The sequence below is a fragment of the Lepisosteus platostomus genome, chromosome 7 (genome assembly GCF_059453375.1).
Source record: "Lepisosteus platostomus isolate fLepPlt1 chromosome 7, fLepPlt1.hap1, whole genome shotgun sequence".
Classification (NCBI taxonomy): Eukaryota; Metazoa; Chordata; class Actinopteri; order Semionotiformes; family Lepisosteidae; genus Lepisosteus; species Lepisosteus platostomus.
This window is the reverse complement of record NC_142617.1, coordinates 61,117,920-61,135,032: the sequence shown is the minus strand read 5'-3', so window position 1 is coordinate 61,135,032 and position 17,113 is coordinate 61,117,920. Positions and strand designations below refer to the sequence as shown.

The following is a 17,113-nucleotide window of genomic DNA, read 5'->3' as shown; positions in this document are numbered from 1 at the left end:
GTGCAGAAGCTGATTTTAAAACCGTAGATAACTGGAAATACCCGCCTTGTTTTGTTTCAACCTATGTTATGCATTTTACTTTGAGGCTGTGCAGTCGTGATCCGTATTTGTCTTTTCACAGGTTCTCGGAGAGTCCATGGCAGGCATTTCTCAGAACTGCAAGACGGGGGACCTGCCAGCGTTTGGGGAGTGTGTCAGTGTAGCTTCCAAAGCCCTCTGTGGCTTGACTGAGGCTGCTGGTCAGGTAAGGCCCTGGTCAGCTGCGGACATCGTAGCTTTTCATGCAGGAATTCAGCTTTAAGATAAGATAAGATCACTTTATTAGCCATATACAATTTTCTTGCATAAGGAATTTGTCTTTTACATACCCCAGCTTGCTCTCCATGAAACACATAAACAGGGAGAGAAGCTTGGGGTCAGAGCGCAGGGTCAGCCATTGTACAGCGCCCCTGGAGCAGCTGGGGTTAAGGGCCTTGCTCAGGGGCCCAACGGAGTAGGATTCCTCTGCCGGCCGCGGGATACGACCTTCCAGCCACAGGCACAGATCCTGAGCCACAGAGCCACCACACCGCCCCTTTATGAGTTTAATATTAAACTTTACACAGTACCTTTAAAACCAATTTCTTACAGTAAGGAAAACAATTAAAGGAGATAACAATGTAGTAAAAGAGGGCAGACATGGATATCTTTTAAGTAAAATCTTTTTTGAAGATTTGAGTCTGGATTTTAGGGAAGGTGACTCTCTGATATCCTTGGAGATAGAATTCCAGGGCTTTTGAGCATAGAATTTGTTTTGTTCATTGCATTAAATTAATATATTAGTTTTGAGAAAGGTGTCTACAGCTCATTTTTTTCCTGTCACAGGCATGTTGTTTGTGAACCTCTGTTTACATTTTGCTCTGCTGTCCCCAGCATTAATGACAGGCCCTTCAGGAGGATTTAACCTTTAACCTTTAACCTTTAATATTAGGATTAATAAGAGACCCAGATTCAGTGATATCAACGGTATCCCTATTAAAAAGCAAGGCCTCTAGAAATAGAAAAGCTGTTTAACTGGAAATAACTTAGACACGGCACTGCTGGAGTTCATGTTAATATGAGACCCCTCCCCTGAAATAGTATCCATATCTTCTCTAAGCTTGAGTGAGCATTTAAAAGCTTTCCAACAGGCAGGGCATTTTAAAGGGTGTTGTTAAAGGTGGATGGGTTAAGTTAATTTCTTTTATTCACATCAACTTGATTAAACAAACTGGGTTGTACTTACACTCTTTGGAAAAGGAAAACAAATTCCAATCCACCGAGCAACATTTTTATTATTGTTGCCTACCATGCTTTGCTCTAAATCTTTTCTTTTTCCATCACACTTTTCTTTTGGAGTATCAGCTTTTTACTTTGTCGTATTGCAGCTCATCCTGCTGTAATCCTGCATAGCTGTCTGGCAGTCTTTAGCATGAAGTGTGGAAACAAATTTGTGATATCTGTTGTCTGGCATATCTTTCACACAGCTCATACTGTAAATGGCGTGAACACGTGTTTCTTGCAGGTGAGGCTGTTCAAATTTCAGAACAAGGGAAGGGCATCGGTCTGGTTATTTCTCCAGCAGCCCCTGCCAACCCAAGAGCCTTACCTGGGGGGGGGTTCAGATTAAAAGGCTGCTTCTGGAGTTTTTTTCTCCTTCCTTTGTGCTTTTTTTTTTCTTTTAGGCTTCATATCTGGTTGGTGTGTCTGACCCCAACAGCCAGGCAGGCCATCAGGGCCTTGTGGATCCCATCCAGTTTGCACGTGCAAACCAGGCTATTCAGATGGCCTGTCAGAATCTGGTGGACCCAGCGAGCAGCCCCTCTCAGGTGAGTGGAAGGGGAGGTGCAGAAAGTATGAAGACCCATACAATGGAACTTTTCAGGACAATGTGTTCAAGTGGTTTACAAGCCACGATCATTAATACTGCACCTGTTTAGTCTTCTTAAAGAGCAGCACAGCCCAGCTCAAGGCACAGCAATTTGAACAGATGTATGTGCTTGGCAGGTGTTGTCTGCAGCCACTATTGTAGCCAAGCACACCTCCGCCTTGTGCAACGCCTGTCGCCTCGCCTCCTCCAAAACTGCCAATCCTGTGGCCAAGCGACACTTTGTGCAGTCAGCAAAGGAGGTGGCAAACAGCACCGCCAATCTTGTCAAAACAATCAAGGTAAGTTGTCTTCTAACGAAAGCGCTACTGTGTACTGCTATACAATAGAGGATCTTTGTTTTGCTACTGTATGTATTTGTTCAGTTTGTGGAATAACCCGACAAGCTGCCTTCTAACAGTTCCTCAGTTTTGTAACAGATTTCCAGAACGCTGCTGGAATTTAAAACGGCAAGATAGGATGTCGGGTTTAATGTCTGCTTTCTTTCACCTGTCGTGGCATTGAAGTCCAATGTCCTTTGGAAGGTGTTAGACGTTGGCTTGTTGCGGTCATCGCTGCATGTAGTTTATTTCGCTGATTCTTCAGAATAGTTCACTTCACCGTCACAGAGCTGTTTCCTTTGTGTGGTGATAAAAAGCAGAAGCGGCACGGTGAAGAGTTTTGGTTTCCTCAGGCTCTGGACGGGGATTTCTCAGAAGAGAACCGTGACAAGTGCCGGGTTGCCACCACGCCCCTCATAGAGGCTGTGGAGAACCTGACGGCGTTCGCCTCCAATCCGGAATTCGCCAGCGTTCCGGCGCAGATCAGTAACGAGGTAACTGCGTGTGTTTAGGACTCCCGACGAAAAATGTTGTGTCTTTAGCTGCCCTTTAAATAAGGTAATGTTGATGGCAGCTGCAGTGACCGGGTGTTTTTACAGTCAAGTTTCCATTCCTTTGGCTAGACGATCGTTTTTCAGGTTCGGTAATTTGCTCTGCTTATTTACATAAAGTGAACTCAACGTGACTATTAGTGACCTCCATGCAAAACAAATTGATTTCACGGAGACTTTGAGGCCCCTTTGAGGCGGAACAGAAATCCTCTTAGTCTGGCCTACAAGAGATTTTTCTCTTTTTTTCTTTACACTGTTTTTCAAGTCTTGAGTCATCTTAGACTTGATTAGGAGTTATGATATACAGTATGCATCTTGTGAGCATCAACAGTTTACTCCTCTGCAAGGGTTGTCGACATTTTTCTACAACAACATTTTGGTGAGAACAAACCAAGGTTGTCATTTAGCAGTCTTTAATTCGCATCGATCAACGTCTTCATATACTTGATGCCGACATATACCTGAGCAACCAAATGCAGCTTTTTCAGATGATTTAATTTTCTTATCAAATTTCTCATCACCTGTTCCTTTCTACACTTCCAGTAAGTGTAAAAGGCAACTCTTTGTGCTTTGCATATCGGGTTTATGCATCTTAAAACGTGAATAACATTTTGAGAGTAGATCACTGCAGAATTATTACTGCATAAAGAAAAACAGAGGGAAAGTGAAAAAGTGAAGTATATGAGTTTTTCACATGCATGTTTTGTTGTTGTTTAAAAGGTTGTAAAGGTATTGGTTGTTTGCCTTTTTTGTTTTATCTCAAACAGCTATAAAAAGCCAGTCTGCCACGTGTTTTGTGTGCATTTTATACAAGAGTATAAACTTTAGACAATCTGAAGAGTATAATGAGAAACGTATAATCTTGAAGTTGTTAACATGATTATTAGCAGGTAAATGAAAAAAATATCTGAGAAATGCGGTATTTGGTTTTTAGCCGCTTGTCAGGGTTTTATGCATTGTATGAGATTTAGTAGTTATCCCAGTAATTTACATCGCTTCACCCAAGCCAAGAGATTTTCCAGTGCTTTAGAATTGGCACAAGTTCTTTGAATATATTGTATGTTCTGTGTTAAGTGTAATATAAACAAGATTTACTATAATTTATGAAAAATGCTTGATCCTTTAATTTACCATTTAATTTGCCTTTGTTGTAGCCATATACAGTACTTTGTTGTATCATTTTGAGTGATCGTTAGAGAAAGTTTTTAACTACATCTGCTTCATAGCAAGTTGCTATCCCCAGCAGTGTTTGATATATAACATACAGAGATTGTCCTATTTCAGAGGTAAGGTTTGATGATGTATTTCAATCCTCTATAAACACTTTGTAGGGGTCAGCAGCCCAAGAGCCAATCCTGCGGTCTGCTAGGGCCATGCTGGACAGCTCAGCAAACCTTATAAAGACCGCCCGCTCTCTGGTCATCAACCCAAAGGATCCACCAACCTGGTCAATTCTTGCTGGCCACTCTCGGACAGTGTCAGACTCTATCAAGAGCCTGATCACATCCATCAGGTCAGTCTACTGCCTTTTCTACATTGTGTAAATGTTTACAAAAATAAAATGCAGCATTAATTTGGGCTACATTTCTAAGCAGTTTACTTGTTCAAGCTAACCTGTTCTTCCCAGTGGCATTTCTGGGTTTTCATTCTAGGAGAATATATATCAGACCTTTTAGGAGTTGCTTTGTTAAAGAAGCAGAACACTTCTTTGGGCAGTTGTCTAAAACAGCGCTTCTGTGCCCTGCTCCTGATGGTCCTAGTGACTTGTGTTGCTCAGTTGGGTTCCAGTCTAATAATGATAAATAAAGGGAACAAAGTCTGGGAATCTCTTACTATAACATTCATGCAGCTCTGGTGTCAGGAACAGGCAATCTGCCTACTCGATTCTTATTGTGTACATGACATTCCGCTTCTGTAGTTCTTGAAGTGCAAGCAATACCCAAGCTGCAGAAATTAAGGATCCAAGTTCATTTAGGCTTAGCAGGGTCCAGAGTAGATGAACCACTCAAGGCCCAAGCACACGTTGAGCTCTGCGAGTTCAATTTTGAGCCCGCATTGTGCCTCTAGCCGACACTGACTAGGATCCCTCAGGCGGCAGTGCACAGGATGAGCAGTAGGGGGCAGTGCTGCCTGTGAAGTGCTGAAAGGCAAGTGGCTCCAAGATGAGCACATTGGAGGAGTCTGCCTGCACTTCCTCATTCTCCCCTGTGAGGAGTCATGAGAATGACAGTGAAGATCAGAGCAGAGATCAATGCAATTGGGAAAATCAAAGCAGTTGGGTCCTACGCTGGCGATTCTAATATACACATTGAAGTCTTAGTTGCATTAGTGCTGGCATTTTCTGTAGCTTGCTTTTTAGTGTAAACTTAAGTGTACTGCCGCAGTACTGCCTTACAACCCCTATGTTGCCTTTGCTCTGAGTAAATTGTCATTTCAGCATCTCAGTATAAACAGCCCATCTATCACTTGTCTAAAGCCAGCACTGCCACATCCTCCAAGATGGATTTATGCTTTGGACTCCAGATGTTAAATAGCCACAGGGAATAGTGCCACACTGTCCCCTATTTCATTTATCAGTGCAATATCTGAACTAGTTTACAGGAGGCTTGCTTTTCAAGAGTCACAAGCAAACAACTCCTTGCCCAACCTACAGCAACCTTCTAAACCTGCAGTGCTCCTTCCCCTCAGCTGGCTACACTGCCAAGTAATGCCAGATTGTCAAGACTCTGAGATACATAATCATGTTATTAATTTGGCTGCCTCTTTCTCCCCAAAGCAATTTGCACCTGTACTGATTTATGCAGCTGGGCGTTGTCATTAAGCACAAGTGTACAACAGCAGTGCCACATGGGATTTAAAACCACAGCCTTCCAGAACCTACAGATCAAGGCCGTAACCCTAACCACAACTCTGCACCATTTCTTACAAGTGTGGCAAACATCTCTGCATGCAAAAGCAACCTCACAGCCCCTACAGACCCATCTCGCAGCATGATAATGGAACAAAAGAGCAAGCAAAAGAAACCTCTTGTTCTTCATCCAGGGATAAAGCTCCAGGACAGCGCGAATGTGACTACTCCATCGACAACATTAATAAATGCATTCGGGATATTGAGCAAGCTTCTCTAGCTGCTGTGAGCCAGAATCTGCCTACGAGAGATGACATTTCCTTGGAGGTAATCAACATCAGAAGTCACCTGGAACTTCCAGTAGCACGTTGATCTGTTGTTTTCTTATTTTGCATTACCTCTTATTTTTGAGGGAGACAGTTTTATCATGACTGTATTTTGATGTTGGGATATGGTTGCTAATGAAAGTGTACATTTTCAACTTATTTGACAGTTGTTAAAAATTAAAATTTAAACGTGGATTTAGTTTCATTATTAGTAAAAGTGTTGTTTTTTCTTGCTATTTAGATTCATTATAGCTTTCCCTTCCTTTTAATTCATTGCAGCTACTGTTTTTTTCCCTTCAACTGGGTTATGCCATTTAGTATATGCTTATCTTTTTAATCTAACAGTTTTATAAAAATGTAAGGCTTTTTGTCATCAGTTCATATTGCCATGTTGCTCTAAAGTGTTTAAACTAAGCAAATGAGCAAACGTTGACGTTTTCAGTACTGTAGTTATTGATTGCAGTTGTGCAATTTCCTGTCCCATAAGCCTTTGCAAGACCAGTTGACATCTGCAGTGCAGGAGATTGGACATCTCATTGATCCCATATCTACAGCAGCTAGAGGAGAGGCTGCCCAGCTGGGACACAAGGTACATTAAAATGAAGTGGGATTAATATAGTGATCATCAAAAGCAACATTTTTATCCATGGTATTATGGTTTTTAAAGAATAAAATGGAAGGATTTTGAATATTCATCACATGTTTTTTTTTCCATTCATGACTAACCATGATGCACTAAAGAGACTTTGTTGCAAAAACAATAAATCACCTTGTTAGTGAGAGTCGATTGGGCACAGGTACTGAGGCTATTTTAACCTGTTGAGTGTCAACCCTGGTGAAAATCAAAATGGAAAAATGCAGATAGCAGTCAGTAGGCCTCATTTATCAAGTGAAGAGTGTCTTCATGGAATATTGGAGGCTGGACTAAGTCACATTGGGTAAACACCCTAACTGTTGTGCGTACTGTTCAAGTCATTTCACATGCTAATAAGTTTTACTTGAGTTTAGATGCTTTATATGTCAGATATGCAAGTGTAAGTGCATGCTTTTTGTATTAAATTTAAGATCTAATATAGACTTTTATAAATGTAGACCGATATGAAGTTTATACAGTATTAATTGTATTACTGTATTACTAATTAGTGGTTTGTGATTGTTTCATCACTGTTTAAGGTCTTATGGGCAAAAGAAGGAGGATAAAAATAGAGCAGCACTAGTCCAAGTGCCTTAAGCTATTCAAATGAGCTCTAATGAAAAATGAACTTTAAGTTGTTTTGAAACAAGCTGATTTTCCTCGCTGCTCTGACTCCAGTTTCAGTTCTGTTGAGTGGGCTGAGCAACGTGTTCTTCTTTCCAGGTCACGCAGCTAGCTAGTTACTTTGAGCCTCTAATCCTGGCTTCTGTGGGCGTGGCGTCCAAGATCTTGGATCACCAGCAGCAGATGACTGTGCTTGACCAAACTAAGACCCTGGCTGAGTCTGCTCTGCAGATGCTGTACGCTGCCAAAGAAGGAGGGGGAAACCCAAAGGTATTGTTGGAACAGAGCTGATCTGAGTACCGAACCCAACCATTTCCTGTAGATTGATGCACATTATTTAACTGTAAGGATGTACTGTATAACAAAACCTGTTGAATCCATTGGAATTACATATTCCCTTGTGATTGCTTGTGCAGTGTACTGGAGTCATTTATTGACTCAATTGCTTGAGGTTGTTTAAACCACAGATAACGACAATTGTGAGTACCTTGACCAGTTCTCCATTGCATTATTGGAACATCTCAATCTGTTTATATCTTTATCAAGCCTGAGCAAATGTCTTTCTGTACTAAGATGATGTTAGCACTGATAGTACACTGTTACTGCAATGGCTGGCGAAAGGCATAACACCTTACTGGAAACCTTACTTTCTTCTAAAACCCTATTGGTCATGTTGTACCCATGCCCTCCTATACAAGTCAAAGTTATGCAACCAGCTCTAAAGAGTTCGGAGGCCCATGTGAGCAGTGGTCAAGGTGTTTTGCTCCCTCTTGTGGCGCAGGCGGCTCACACCCATGACGCCATCGCCGAGGCGGCTCAGCTGATGAAGGAGGCTGTCGATGACATCATGGTCACGCTGAATGAAGCAGCCAGTGAAGTGGGAATGGTTGGGGGAATGGTGGACTCCATCGCAGAGGCCATGGGCAGAGTGAGTGTGCTGTGAAAATGTTAGATCAAAATACAAATTTTTAGTTCATTGTTCAATGGTTCTGTCAAAGGTCATCTTAATTTGACTTTCCTATGGCAGATAAGATACTGTTGCACCCAATAAAAACTTTCCCAATCGATGAGATGATCATCTTCTTTATAATTCTTTAGAAAGACATTTTATTTGCTGTTTAGATGCATGTGTTTTTGCCAGTGCTTGACAACGTGTAGGTTTTGCTGTGAGAAAAGACCAAACCTTGCACAATTAAGGCATCCTCTATGTGTCCAATTACAGTACGTGGTGGCATTTGATTTTCATCTTAATAAATGCACCGATGCTTTTAGTACATAGTCAGGGTTTCATTTTAAACCACACCCCTGTGGGTTTTCAAGTCACAAATTTCTGTATTGCTTTAAAAAGTCAATATACTGTAAAAGTTACTGCTGACCTTTAACAAGTTATCATAATGCTGTTGGAATGTTTTTGAAAGGATTTCAATTTGTGTACTGTTTTTATGGTGAAATAACTATGTACATTGGTTAGTACTAGTGTGTTGATTTGTTTGTAAAATTTAGTTATGTCTTTAAAGTGCCTTTTTAAAAACAAATGTCTGAACAGACACAGTTTAATGTTCCCAGAGCCATTGGGATTTGGCTAAGATCCAGACCAAAAGGGTTTCCTGTTATAAATGTCAAGTAACATTTCTTTTCTCCACCACGTTAGTCAGATTTTTATGTGGTTTAAAAAGTTATTGTATGTGAAGGGACTTAACTGTCCATTGATATTTCATATCCTGTATTAACAGCAAAAATACTGTTTGCAAACCTTAAAAATGACGTCCGTGCACTAATGTATAACCATAGGCATTCATGCAATTACATTCTCAGATTTCAGATTTGTTGGAGTGGTAGGTATTTTCAAAATTGTTTTCAAGTTTATTTTCTTACTTTCTTTGTTATTGTGTTGCTTATGTGTGCCATTTGCTGGAGGTAAGCCAATGTTGATCCTGCGAGAGAGTGCACCATTGTGAAATTTGCGTGCACAGTCTACTTTAGCTGCCTTTGATGGACAGTATTGAAGTGCATGTCTTCACTGCTCATCCTGTTCCCTAGCTGGATGAGGGGACACTCCCAGAACCAGAAGGTTCATTTGTGGACTATCAGACGACCATGGTGAAATACTCCAAGGCAATAGCTGTCACTGCACAGGAAATGGTGAGGGGAACATTTTATGCTAAGTAAATTTTTTCACGTTTACAATCATCCACTACTGTATGTAGCAAAGACCATTTCTTTTTCCGAAATAAAAAGTACAGTACATAAACGTGCAGGCTTCATTTTCAAGCCAGGGGCACAGTGACAGGGACTAACTTGTCTGTTTCGGTCTCGTCCAGATGACGAAGTCTGTGACCAGCCCAGAGGAGCTGGGGGGGCTGGCCTCTCAGGTGACCACAGACTATGGGCACCTGGCCCACCAGGGTCGCCTCGCTGCCGCCACCGCGGAGCCTGAAGAGGTAAGGAGCCTCTTCTCACTTGAGTCGAAGCTGGTCATGGCGAAGGTTTGGTCCTGCCCAAGTACATTCTAACTCCAGCTGAAGTCTGCTGGTGAGTGGTATAAACCCTGATAAACAAGGTAATACAATTCCTCTACTGCTTTTCTACTGCACAGGATCTGAAACTGTACAGTAGAAACTACGGAAATGATTGCAGCCCCAGCATTAATTTTCACCTTATCTGTAGCCTACAACAATGATGCAGTGCTCCACAATGTCCTGTATTCCAATCATTCCTAACTAGATAGCTCTTGTCTTGCATTTTATTGCCTTCATTTAGGCCAAACGAACATGATCTGTAATCATCACAAACCCCTCTATGGATATTATTCCTGTCTCCTTCTCCAGTGTGCACATTCCCACTCTCACAAGAATGTGAGTTGAATCACTTCCACCAGCCACGATTTACAATAGGCAGTGAGAAGATTACAACTGCTTCAATTTAATCCAATTTAGATTATTTTTCTTTTTGGTCTAGATCTTTTAGATTTCACACTCTTGACACATCTCATAGGCGATGCAACTAACACCACTACAGCGTGCTTAATTATGACATTGATGGAATGGAATCTGTATTTGATGGTGTAAAAGCTATAATGCTTCATCTTCAAGCTGTCATTGATACACTTATCACCAGTCTGCTTTAATGTCTCATCTTCTTAGTGACTTCATATTTTCAAACCCCAAAGCATAACATTGCTGCTGCTGCAATGATCCACACATTTTGAAATCTGAATTCAGAAAATCTGTGTGAATTCTGAAAATGATACAGTTTGTTTATGCAATTCAGTGTTTTAAGGTTCAGAATATATGAAAAGGAGGTCTGTATTTTTGTGTCTTGTAATTTATCATTAGAGGAGTGTACAAACTTGTGTGCCAGAGGCCAGATTAAGATATAACCCTCTTTTTTTAGTTTTTTGAGCCGTTCCAGATATAACTAGAGCTGTTTTCTAAGCACACAATAAGAAGAAGCCTCCCATGGAGACTCCACTCACGCGCCGAGCTGTTTGTCATTCCAGATCGGGTTCCAGATTAAGACGCGCGTGCAGGAGCTGGGGCACGGCTGTATCTTCCTGGTTCAGAAAGCGGGGGCCCTACAAATCAGCCCCACAGACAGCTTCACCAAGAGAGAGCTCATCGAGTGTGCCCGAGCTGTCACCGAGAAGGTGGGGCTGCAACCTGTTAGAGGGATGACTCGTCATTAGCACAAAATAGCCATCGTGCATGTTTAATGTCATCAGTACTAATTTTTGGTATGACCTCACACCTGGACTGCATATTACAAAAGTTAAGATAGACCCCTTGAGCTGGATTACAAAACGATCATATGAACTAATACTTAAATGCAGCAGGAAATGTGCGGTTCATTGGTTTTGATCAAATACTTAATGTTTTTTATATCGATACTGGAACAGTATTTTTTCTAGTTTTTGTTAATGTAACTATACAGTCAAGACACTTACCACCATGAAACATCAGATGCTGTATTTTCTCAGTATAAAAATGAGGATCCGCTGAATTAGAAGCAATGAACACTGTGGTAAAGATGCTAGTTTCATGTGGGTTCCTTTGTACTTTGAACAGTTTTTGACTTCTGTGAAGTTTCACATGGCAGGCTTCCTTATTCCTTGAACTCTGCAGTTACCAGGACAGCTTTGGAAAGTGAATCCAGATGGCAGGGCTATGTGAGGTCAGGCACTTCCAGTCCTAGGGAAACAGCGCAAGCTTGGAAAATGATGATTTGTTAATAGGGAGAACAACTTTTTCCATGCAATCTAGAAAAAAAAACCCACCCTTGTCTTGCTGTTTGGATTTGCATATCACCAAGTATTGCACACCTACTGTATCTGTACCCATGATTCGGCAAAATAAGTTTCCAAAATAAGTGCTGAGAGAAGCAGGAGATGGAACGTCCCGCCATCCTGCTGTCTCCACTCAACAGTGCTGCTGACTTCATTGCATTAGATGGGGAAATGCAACTTGACCTTTTTAAGCACATTCATACATTTTCAAAGCCATGTATTCAAAACTTGTACTAATTAAAGGAGGGTTATGAGGAAACCAGTCTCAGTTTAGGCAAAGTGTAGTGGACTGAAAAGCTAAGTATTTAAAACGTAAGATTTTTTTCCATGTTCTCTCCAGCAGTCCTCCATTCGGAATACAGCTTGGGCATGTATCTGCATTTCTGATTAAAACAGGGATGTTTTTCATAACTTATATTGGACAATTCCCTGTTAAAGCAAGAGGTTAGGAAGCAGTGAATGTTGATTGATTTGTTATTAGAGGGGCTCCAACGTTTGTTTGTTTTTATGAAAGACGTTTGACGGAATCTATAAATAAGCTTTAAAGCTCTTTGTGTTATAATTTGCAATCATTGGAACCCGTTTTCTTTAAAGAAAATACCTAGCATAAGGTTCCCTATCAAAACATATATATTTCCTCTTCTTTAAACCAAATATCTCTTCAAAGCTCTATTCAGTAGCTTTTCTTGTTCTCAATTAGAGGCACCTACTTTTCTCTCGCTTAGTTCTGCTCTGTGGTTTACCTCATTCTCAGCCTGTGTTAACATGAATAATTTGAAGATTTGTATGTAAGAAGAATTGAACCTTGAAGCTCATTTTGATTTATTTTTCATTTGTGGGTTACTCCAGTCGGTTGTCAAGAGTGACACAGTGCTTTTCTACGGTCTGTCTGAACTGCTTTGTTCCACAAATTCACAAAATGAATGAATGTTTGTACAGCCGACTTAACACTACTGAATGTTCATCCTTTTCCTTAAATACTATTCCTAATGCCTTCACTGATAGGTCCTTCATGTCTTCCATTACATTTTTAATTTTGTTTTCTGTTTTAAGTACACCTTTGAATTTTCCATTCTGCTTATAGTTCTGTTATATTTTTTTCATGAATTTAACTTTAAATAGAATTTATTGTAAATTCAAATTATATTTCATCTAGAGTATTTTACCATATAATTTGATTTTATATCACTCACGTACTTGTGAGAAGGTTTCAATAAGCAGTTTTCCTCTACATTTAGTAAGTGGTTTACAGTACATGCCTTGTACAGAAGCAGGAAACTGGAGGTGTTAGGTGGCTGTGTGATGTATAGAAGAAGATGGGCAGAAGTAAAGGATAAGAAGGTGTTTGGGAAGACAACACACAAATGTGAACTGCAAGTCTGCACGTCTGTCTTCCCCTTTTACAGACCTTGATGAGCTTTTACAGCTGAAAGGCTGATGTCATGGACTGTCTCCAGATTTCCTCTGCTCCCTTCCTCAGGTTTCCATGGTCCTGTCTGCACTGCAGGCCGGGAATAAAGGCACACAGGCCTGCATCACAGCCGCCAGCGCAGTCTCTGGCATCATCGCCGACCTGGACACCACCATCATGTTTGCCTCCGCAGGCACGCTCAATTCCGAGAACGAGGAGTCGTTTGCAGACCACAGGTGAGGATGTCCGATGTGGTGGTGACTGTTAAGCCTCTAATGGTCTTGTTTAGGCCAGCCATATTAGTTCTTAGCTTATAGGACTAGCACGGTCTTTACTGCCTTTGCCTCTTGACAGATGGTTTTGTCCAGTTATTAAGTTAAATCTTCAGATCAAAGGCATTAGAGAAGGCATGGCTAAAACATGTCTCTCTGTGTCTGTCACTTGGATATAAAAGCTATTTTTCAATACAGCGTTGATTGATTTATTTTTTTTTGGTGCTTTCCGACCATTACTGCATGGCTGAGAGCTAATCTCAAAGGTGGAAACTGCTTCTTTGGTATAAAAATCATATTTTAAAGGTAGACTGCAGATGAGACCCCCCTGTTATTTTCAGATAAAGGTGAGTTTTCAATTTATGGCATTTGTTGTGAGGCTCGTTAAGCGTTGACTTGTTTTTACACAGAGAAAACATCTTGAAGACTGCCAAGGCTTTGGTTGAAGACACCAAAATGCTGGTGGCGGGTGCTGCTTCCAGTCAGGACAAACTGGCGCAGGCTGCCCAGTCGTCCGCCAAAACCATCACCCAGTTGACGGACGTGGTGAAGCTCGGCGCGGCCAGCATCGGCTCGGATGACCCGGAAACACAAGTAATATGAGCAGGATGGGGCTCCAAGAGCCGTGAGAGCTCTCTGCCGAGGTCCCCGTACGATTAAAGCCGCGTATCTGTGCTGCTCGTTTCTCCAGGTGGTGCTGATCAATGCGGTGAAGGACGTCGCCAAGGCTCTGGCGGAGCTGATTGGCGCCACGAAGAGCGCTGCAGGAAAGCCAGCCGACGACCCGTCCATGTACCAGCTGAAGAGCGCTGCCAAGGTACCGCCCAGGGGCAGGACGTCGTCTTCTTGGGGCTGTTGTCATCAGCAGACTGGGGGAATGGAAAATGCATTCTGTGGCTTTCTGGGAGCAGCACCACAGGATCGCAAGTGTTTGATCTTTCTACCTTCATCACGGCGTTCTCTCTAGCGGCTCGTACCTGAGCTGTCGGTGCACTTGGTCCCTTAGCTCCCATTTTGTCTTTCGCTCTTGAATTTAAGTGTTTTATATGTAGAGCACCAAGAAGAATATCATTAATGCCCCTTTGAAAACAAGCACGTCCCTCTTTCTTATAGTCATATACTCCCGATCCGGATTTCTATACAGGAGCCCAATCTGATCACTCTTCCTCAGGATTGGCATCCCTTGTGTTCTTTTCATGAGGGTAACAGTGAAAGCTCCTTGTATTTGAGGAGAAGAAAAGTAGCAGCTCATAGTAGAAATTATAGGAAATCCCTATTTTCTTTTGTTTTTTGAACTTCTTTCAATATCGCTGGGAATTATTTTTAGACATTAAATGTTGTGCATAAGTTTTGCTAAGGCCTTTCGAAGTTCTGAAGCCTTGACTTACATTATAAAGGGTTCTGTACAATAATATGATCTGCCCCTAGTTATACAAAGGCACAAGAATCACGGCCACAGGACATGGGAGTGCTCCTGTTTCAGATACGAACATTAAAGACATCCTGGTGAGCAGTTAGTTGAAGGCATGTGGTGTGCATACCAAAAAACCCTTATTATGCCTTAAGGTGTAATAATACAAAACCTTTCATATGCACGTTCTAATCTCATCACTGGTAAGAGATTTTTCACCTCTGTACCCTAAAATCTAGCGGTTCAGCTTCCCACGCTGTATCCTGCATGCAGTCATGTAGTTTTCAACCTTAATTTAACCAAATCATTGTGATCTATAGGTTCACTATTCACATAACCTGCTTTCATCTTATTTCCGTCCCTCAAGGAAGTGGTGCCAGTATTTCTGTGCCACGTGGAAGTTCTTGTTTGCTCTGGTGTGTCACTTTTTAATGGCAAACTGATGCCTGCTCCTGGTTCCCTGTGTATTAGGTTTAACTGCCAATTCAAAGAAGATAATAGTGTTCTGTACTCTGTGCCACCAGCAAAGAGCCGCCTTGCAGCTCATCAACTTTGTAATCCGCCAGAGATTAAAAGCCCGTTTCCTGTACCGTTCAGGTAATGGTGACGAATGTCACTTCGCTTTTGAAGACAGTGAAGGCTGTGGAGGACGAAGCCACTCGGGGGACGAGAGCACTTGAGGCCACCATTGAATGCATCAAACAGGAGCTGACGGTAATGCGCTCAGAGCACTTATGCATCCTCGCAGCATAACCCAAGACCTAGCGCAAATGAAAGCTGATTTATGTGTGCTCATCTGACTCATCCCAGCTCCGTCGGGGATCTATACAAACTTAATTTACCTCTGTAAAGCATCTTGAAGTACCTGCCGCCATCTGGCTATACTCCCTATAAATTGCAGCAGCAGCTCTAGCGAGTTTTGTCAGGATCTGCGCGGTGAAGAAATCAACGCCCCTGCAGATTTGTTGCTATCCTTTGTCAGTGTCACTTCACAGCAAAGTCTGGGTCTTTTACAATAATGCTTTTCAAGTAGTGCATGGAAGTGCAGTAACTGTCGTTGCATCTACCAGAGCTTGGTAAAGAGCAGCGCATCAGCGATAACATACTGTAACTAAGTGGAAGCCTTCTTCGGTCTGAATAGTCATAGTACTGTAAGTGGTATTGTGTAACTAAATTGTTCCAAGAACATGGCTCACCTCTTTTTTTAATTGTATATGGAGTGTAACTATGCATGTTTTGAAAGGGTAGAGGAGAACTGCATTTTTTATTTCTGAAAACAAACGCCTCATAATCGCGGTAGACGCTGTCATGTGCCTTTTCAAAGCAGTGAGCCTATTGCTCTGCCTCTGCAGGTGTTCCAGTCGAAGGAGGTGCCAGAGAGAACATCCACGCCTGAGGACTTCATCCGCATGACAAAGGGCATCACCACGGCAACGGCCAAAGCCGTGGCCGCCGGAAACTCGGCGCGGCAGGAGGATGTGATCTCCACCGCAAACCTGAGCCGCAAGGCCATTTCAGACATGCTGCTGACCTGCAAGGTGAGAGCCCCCCCTCACTCCACAGCCGCACTTCGTGAAGTTCTAGCGGACCCTCGGTGCCGGTCTGCCCCGCCTAAAATATAAACCACCGAGCGTTCGAGCTCCCTCCGTCCGGGGTAAAATAGAACTTGTTGTGGGTGGTGCTTTCCACGTTTTGAGGAACATAAACTTACAGTACAAGCAAGAGAAATGCCATTGGGCCCAAGTTTTGCCCATGTTCTAGTTATAGTAGAAGCTAATTGATTTAAGGATCTCATCCAGCTGTTTCTTGACGGAGACTAGGATACCAGTTACATTAACTTCTCTAGACCCCCACCACATTATTGGTAGCGAGGTTCCTCCTCTTCTTGCTTTTAAGTGAACGTCCGTGTGGTTTCCTCTGTTGTCCTCTGGTTCATCTTTCGTTGCTCATTCTGGAGAGGTCTGTTGAGTTGGCTTTATTAGTCCCCTTGGCAACTGGTATGGGGTTTCCTTCTAGTCATTTCTCTTCAAGACTAAACAGGTTTAGAGGTAACCTTGTGAATGGTTGAAAGAAAACAAATGGAGGCATATTTGGATGTAAAACTTAGAAAAGCTACCAAAAAGATGTGGTTGTGCTGTGGTCAAAATATCCAAGCACAATCTACCAGGCAGGCTGTAAAGATCATGATATAGACTCATCAGAATACCTTGAAAAGCCTGTCCATGGACCCGCTGCTGAAAAATAAAATTAATTTCTTCTGGAAAGCAAACTTTAAAACATTAATTGTGGGCTGTGTGATTCTTAAGGGTTTATTTCATTTAGTCTTAAAGTGTTTCTTTTCAATTGATAGGTAAATTCTTTGTTTTTGCATTTAGGTCTGTTGCTTTATGAGTTAAAGACTCGTAAATGACTTTGTACACTCACCTTTTCAGGTTCTGAAAAAAGGCAATCTGCCTTAAACCATTGGAAAGGGGGCCAACATCAATTTCCTAAAAAATCCCAAATATTCTCTCATGTTTGTCAGATTG

General features: G+C 42.0%; 1 protein-coding gene across 8 annotated transcripts in view; it reads left to right on the top strand.

Annotated features, from left to right (window-relative positions):
* Nucleotides 1-17,113, top strand: part of LOC148659401 (talin-2) — a 138,919-nt gene that overhangs the window by 109,839 nt on the left and 11,967 nt on the right. For 7 of the 8 annotated variants that reach the window (XM_088641578.1, XM_088641579.1, XM_088641583.1 and 4 more), the window contains 18 exons: nucleotides 122-244; nucleotides 1,704-1,847; nucleotides 2,026-2,187; nucleotides 2,580-2,720; nucleotides 4,109-4,290; nucleotides 5,820-5,952; nucleotides 6,439-6,540; nucleotides 7,309-7,479; nucleotides 7,991-8,137; nucleotides 9,250-9,351; nucleotides 9,531-9,650; nucleotides 10,709-10,855; nucleotides 12,972-13,138; nucleotides 13,585-13,768; nucleotides 13,866-13,991; nucleotides 14,603-14,680; nucleotides 15,183-15,299; nucleotides 15,938-16,123. In XM_088641578.1, the coding sequence (XP_088497704.1) occupies nucleotides 122-244; nucleotides 1,704-1,847; nucleotides 2,026-2,187; nucleotides 2,580-2,720; nucleotides 4,109-4,290; nucleotides 5,820-5,952; nucleotides 6,439-6,540; nucleotides 7,309-7,479; nucleotides 7,991-8,137; nucleotides 9,250-9,351; nucleotides 9,531-9,650; nucleotides 10,709-10,855; nucleotides 12,972-13,138; nucleotides 13,585-13,768; nucleotides 13,866-13,991; nucleotides 14,603-14,680; nucleotides 15,183-15,299; nucleotides 15,938-16,123 (2,532 nt within the window). The remainder of the gene's footprint in view (nucleotides 1-121; nucleotides 245-1,703; nucleotides 1,848-2,025; nucleotides 2,188-2,579; nucleotides 2,721-4,108; nucleotides 4,291-5,819; nucleotides 5,953-6,438; nucleotides 6,541-7,308; nucleotides 7,480-7,990; nucleotides 8,138-9,249; nucleotides 9,352-9,530; nucleotides 9,651-10,708; nucleotides 10,856-12,971; nucleotides 13,139-13,584; nucleotides 13,769-13,865; nucleotides 13,992-14,602; nucleotides 14,681-15,182; nucleotides 15,300-15,937; nucleotides 16,124-17,113) is intronic. The other variant, XM_088641585.1, reaches the window with a different exon arrangement.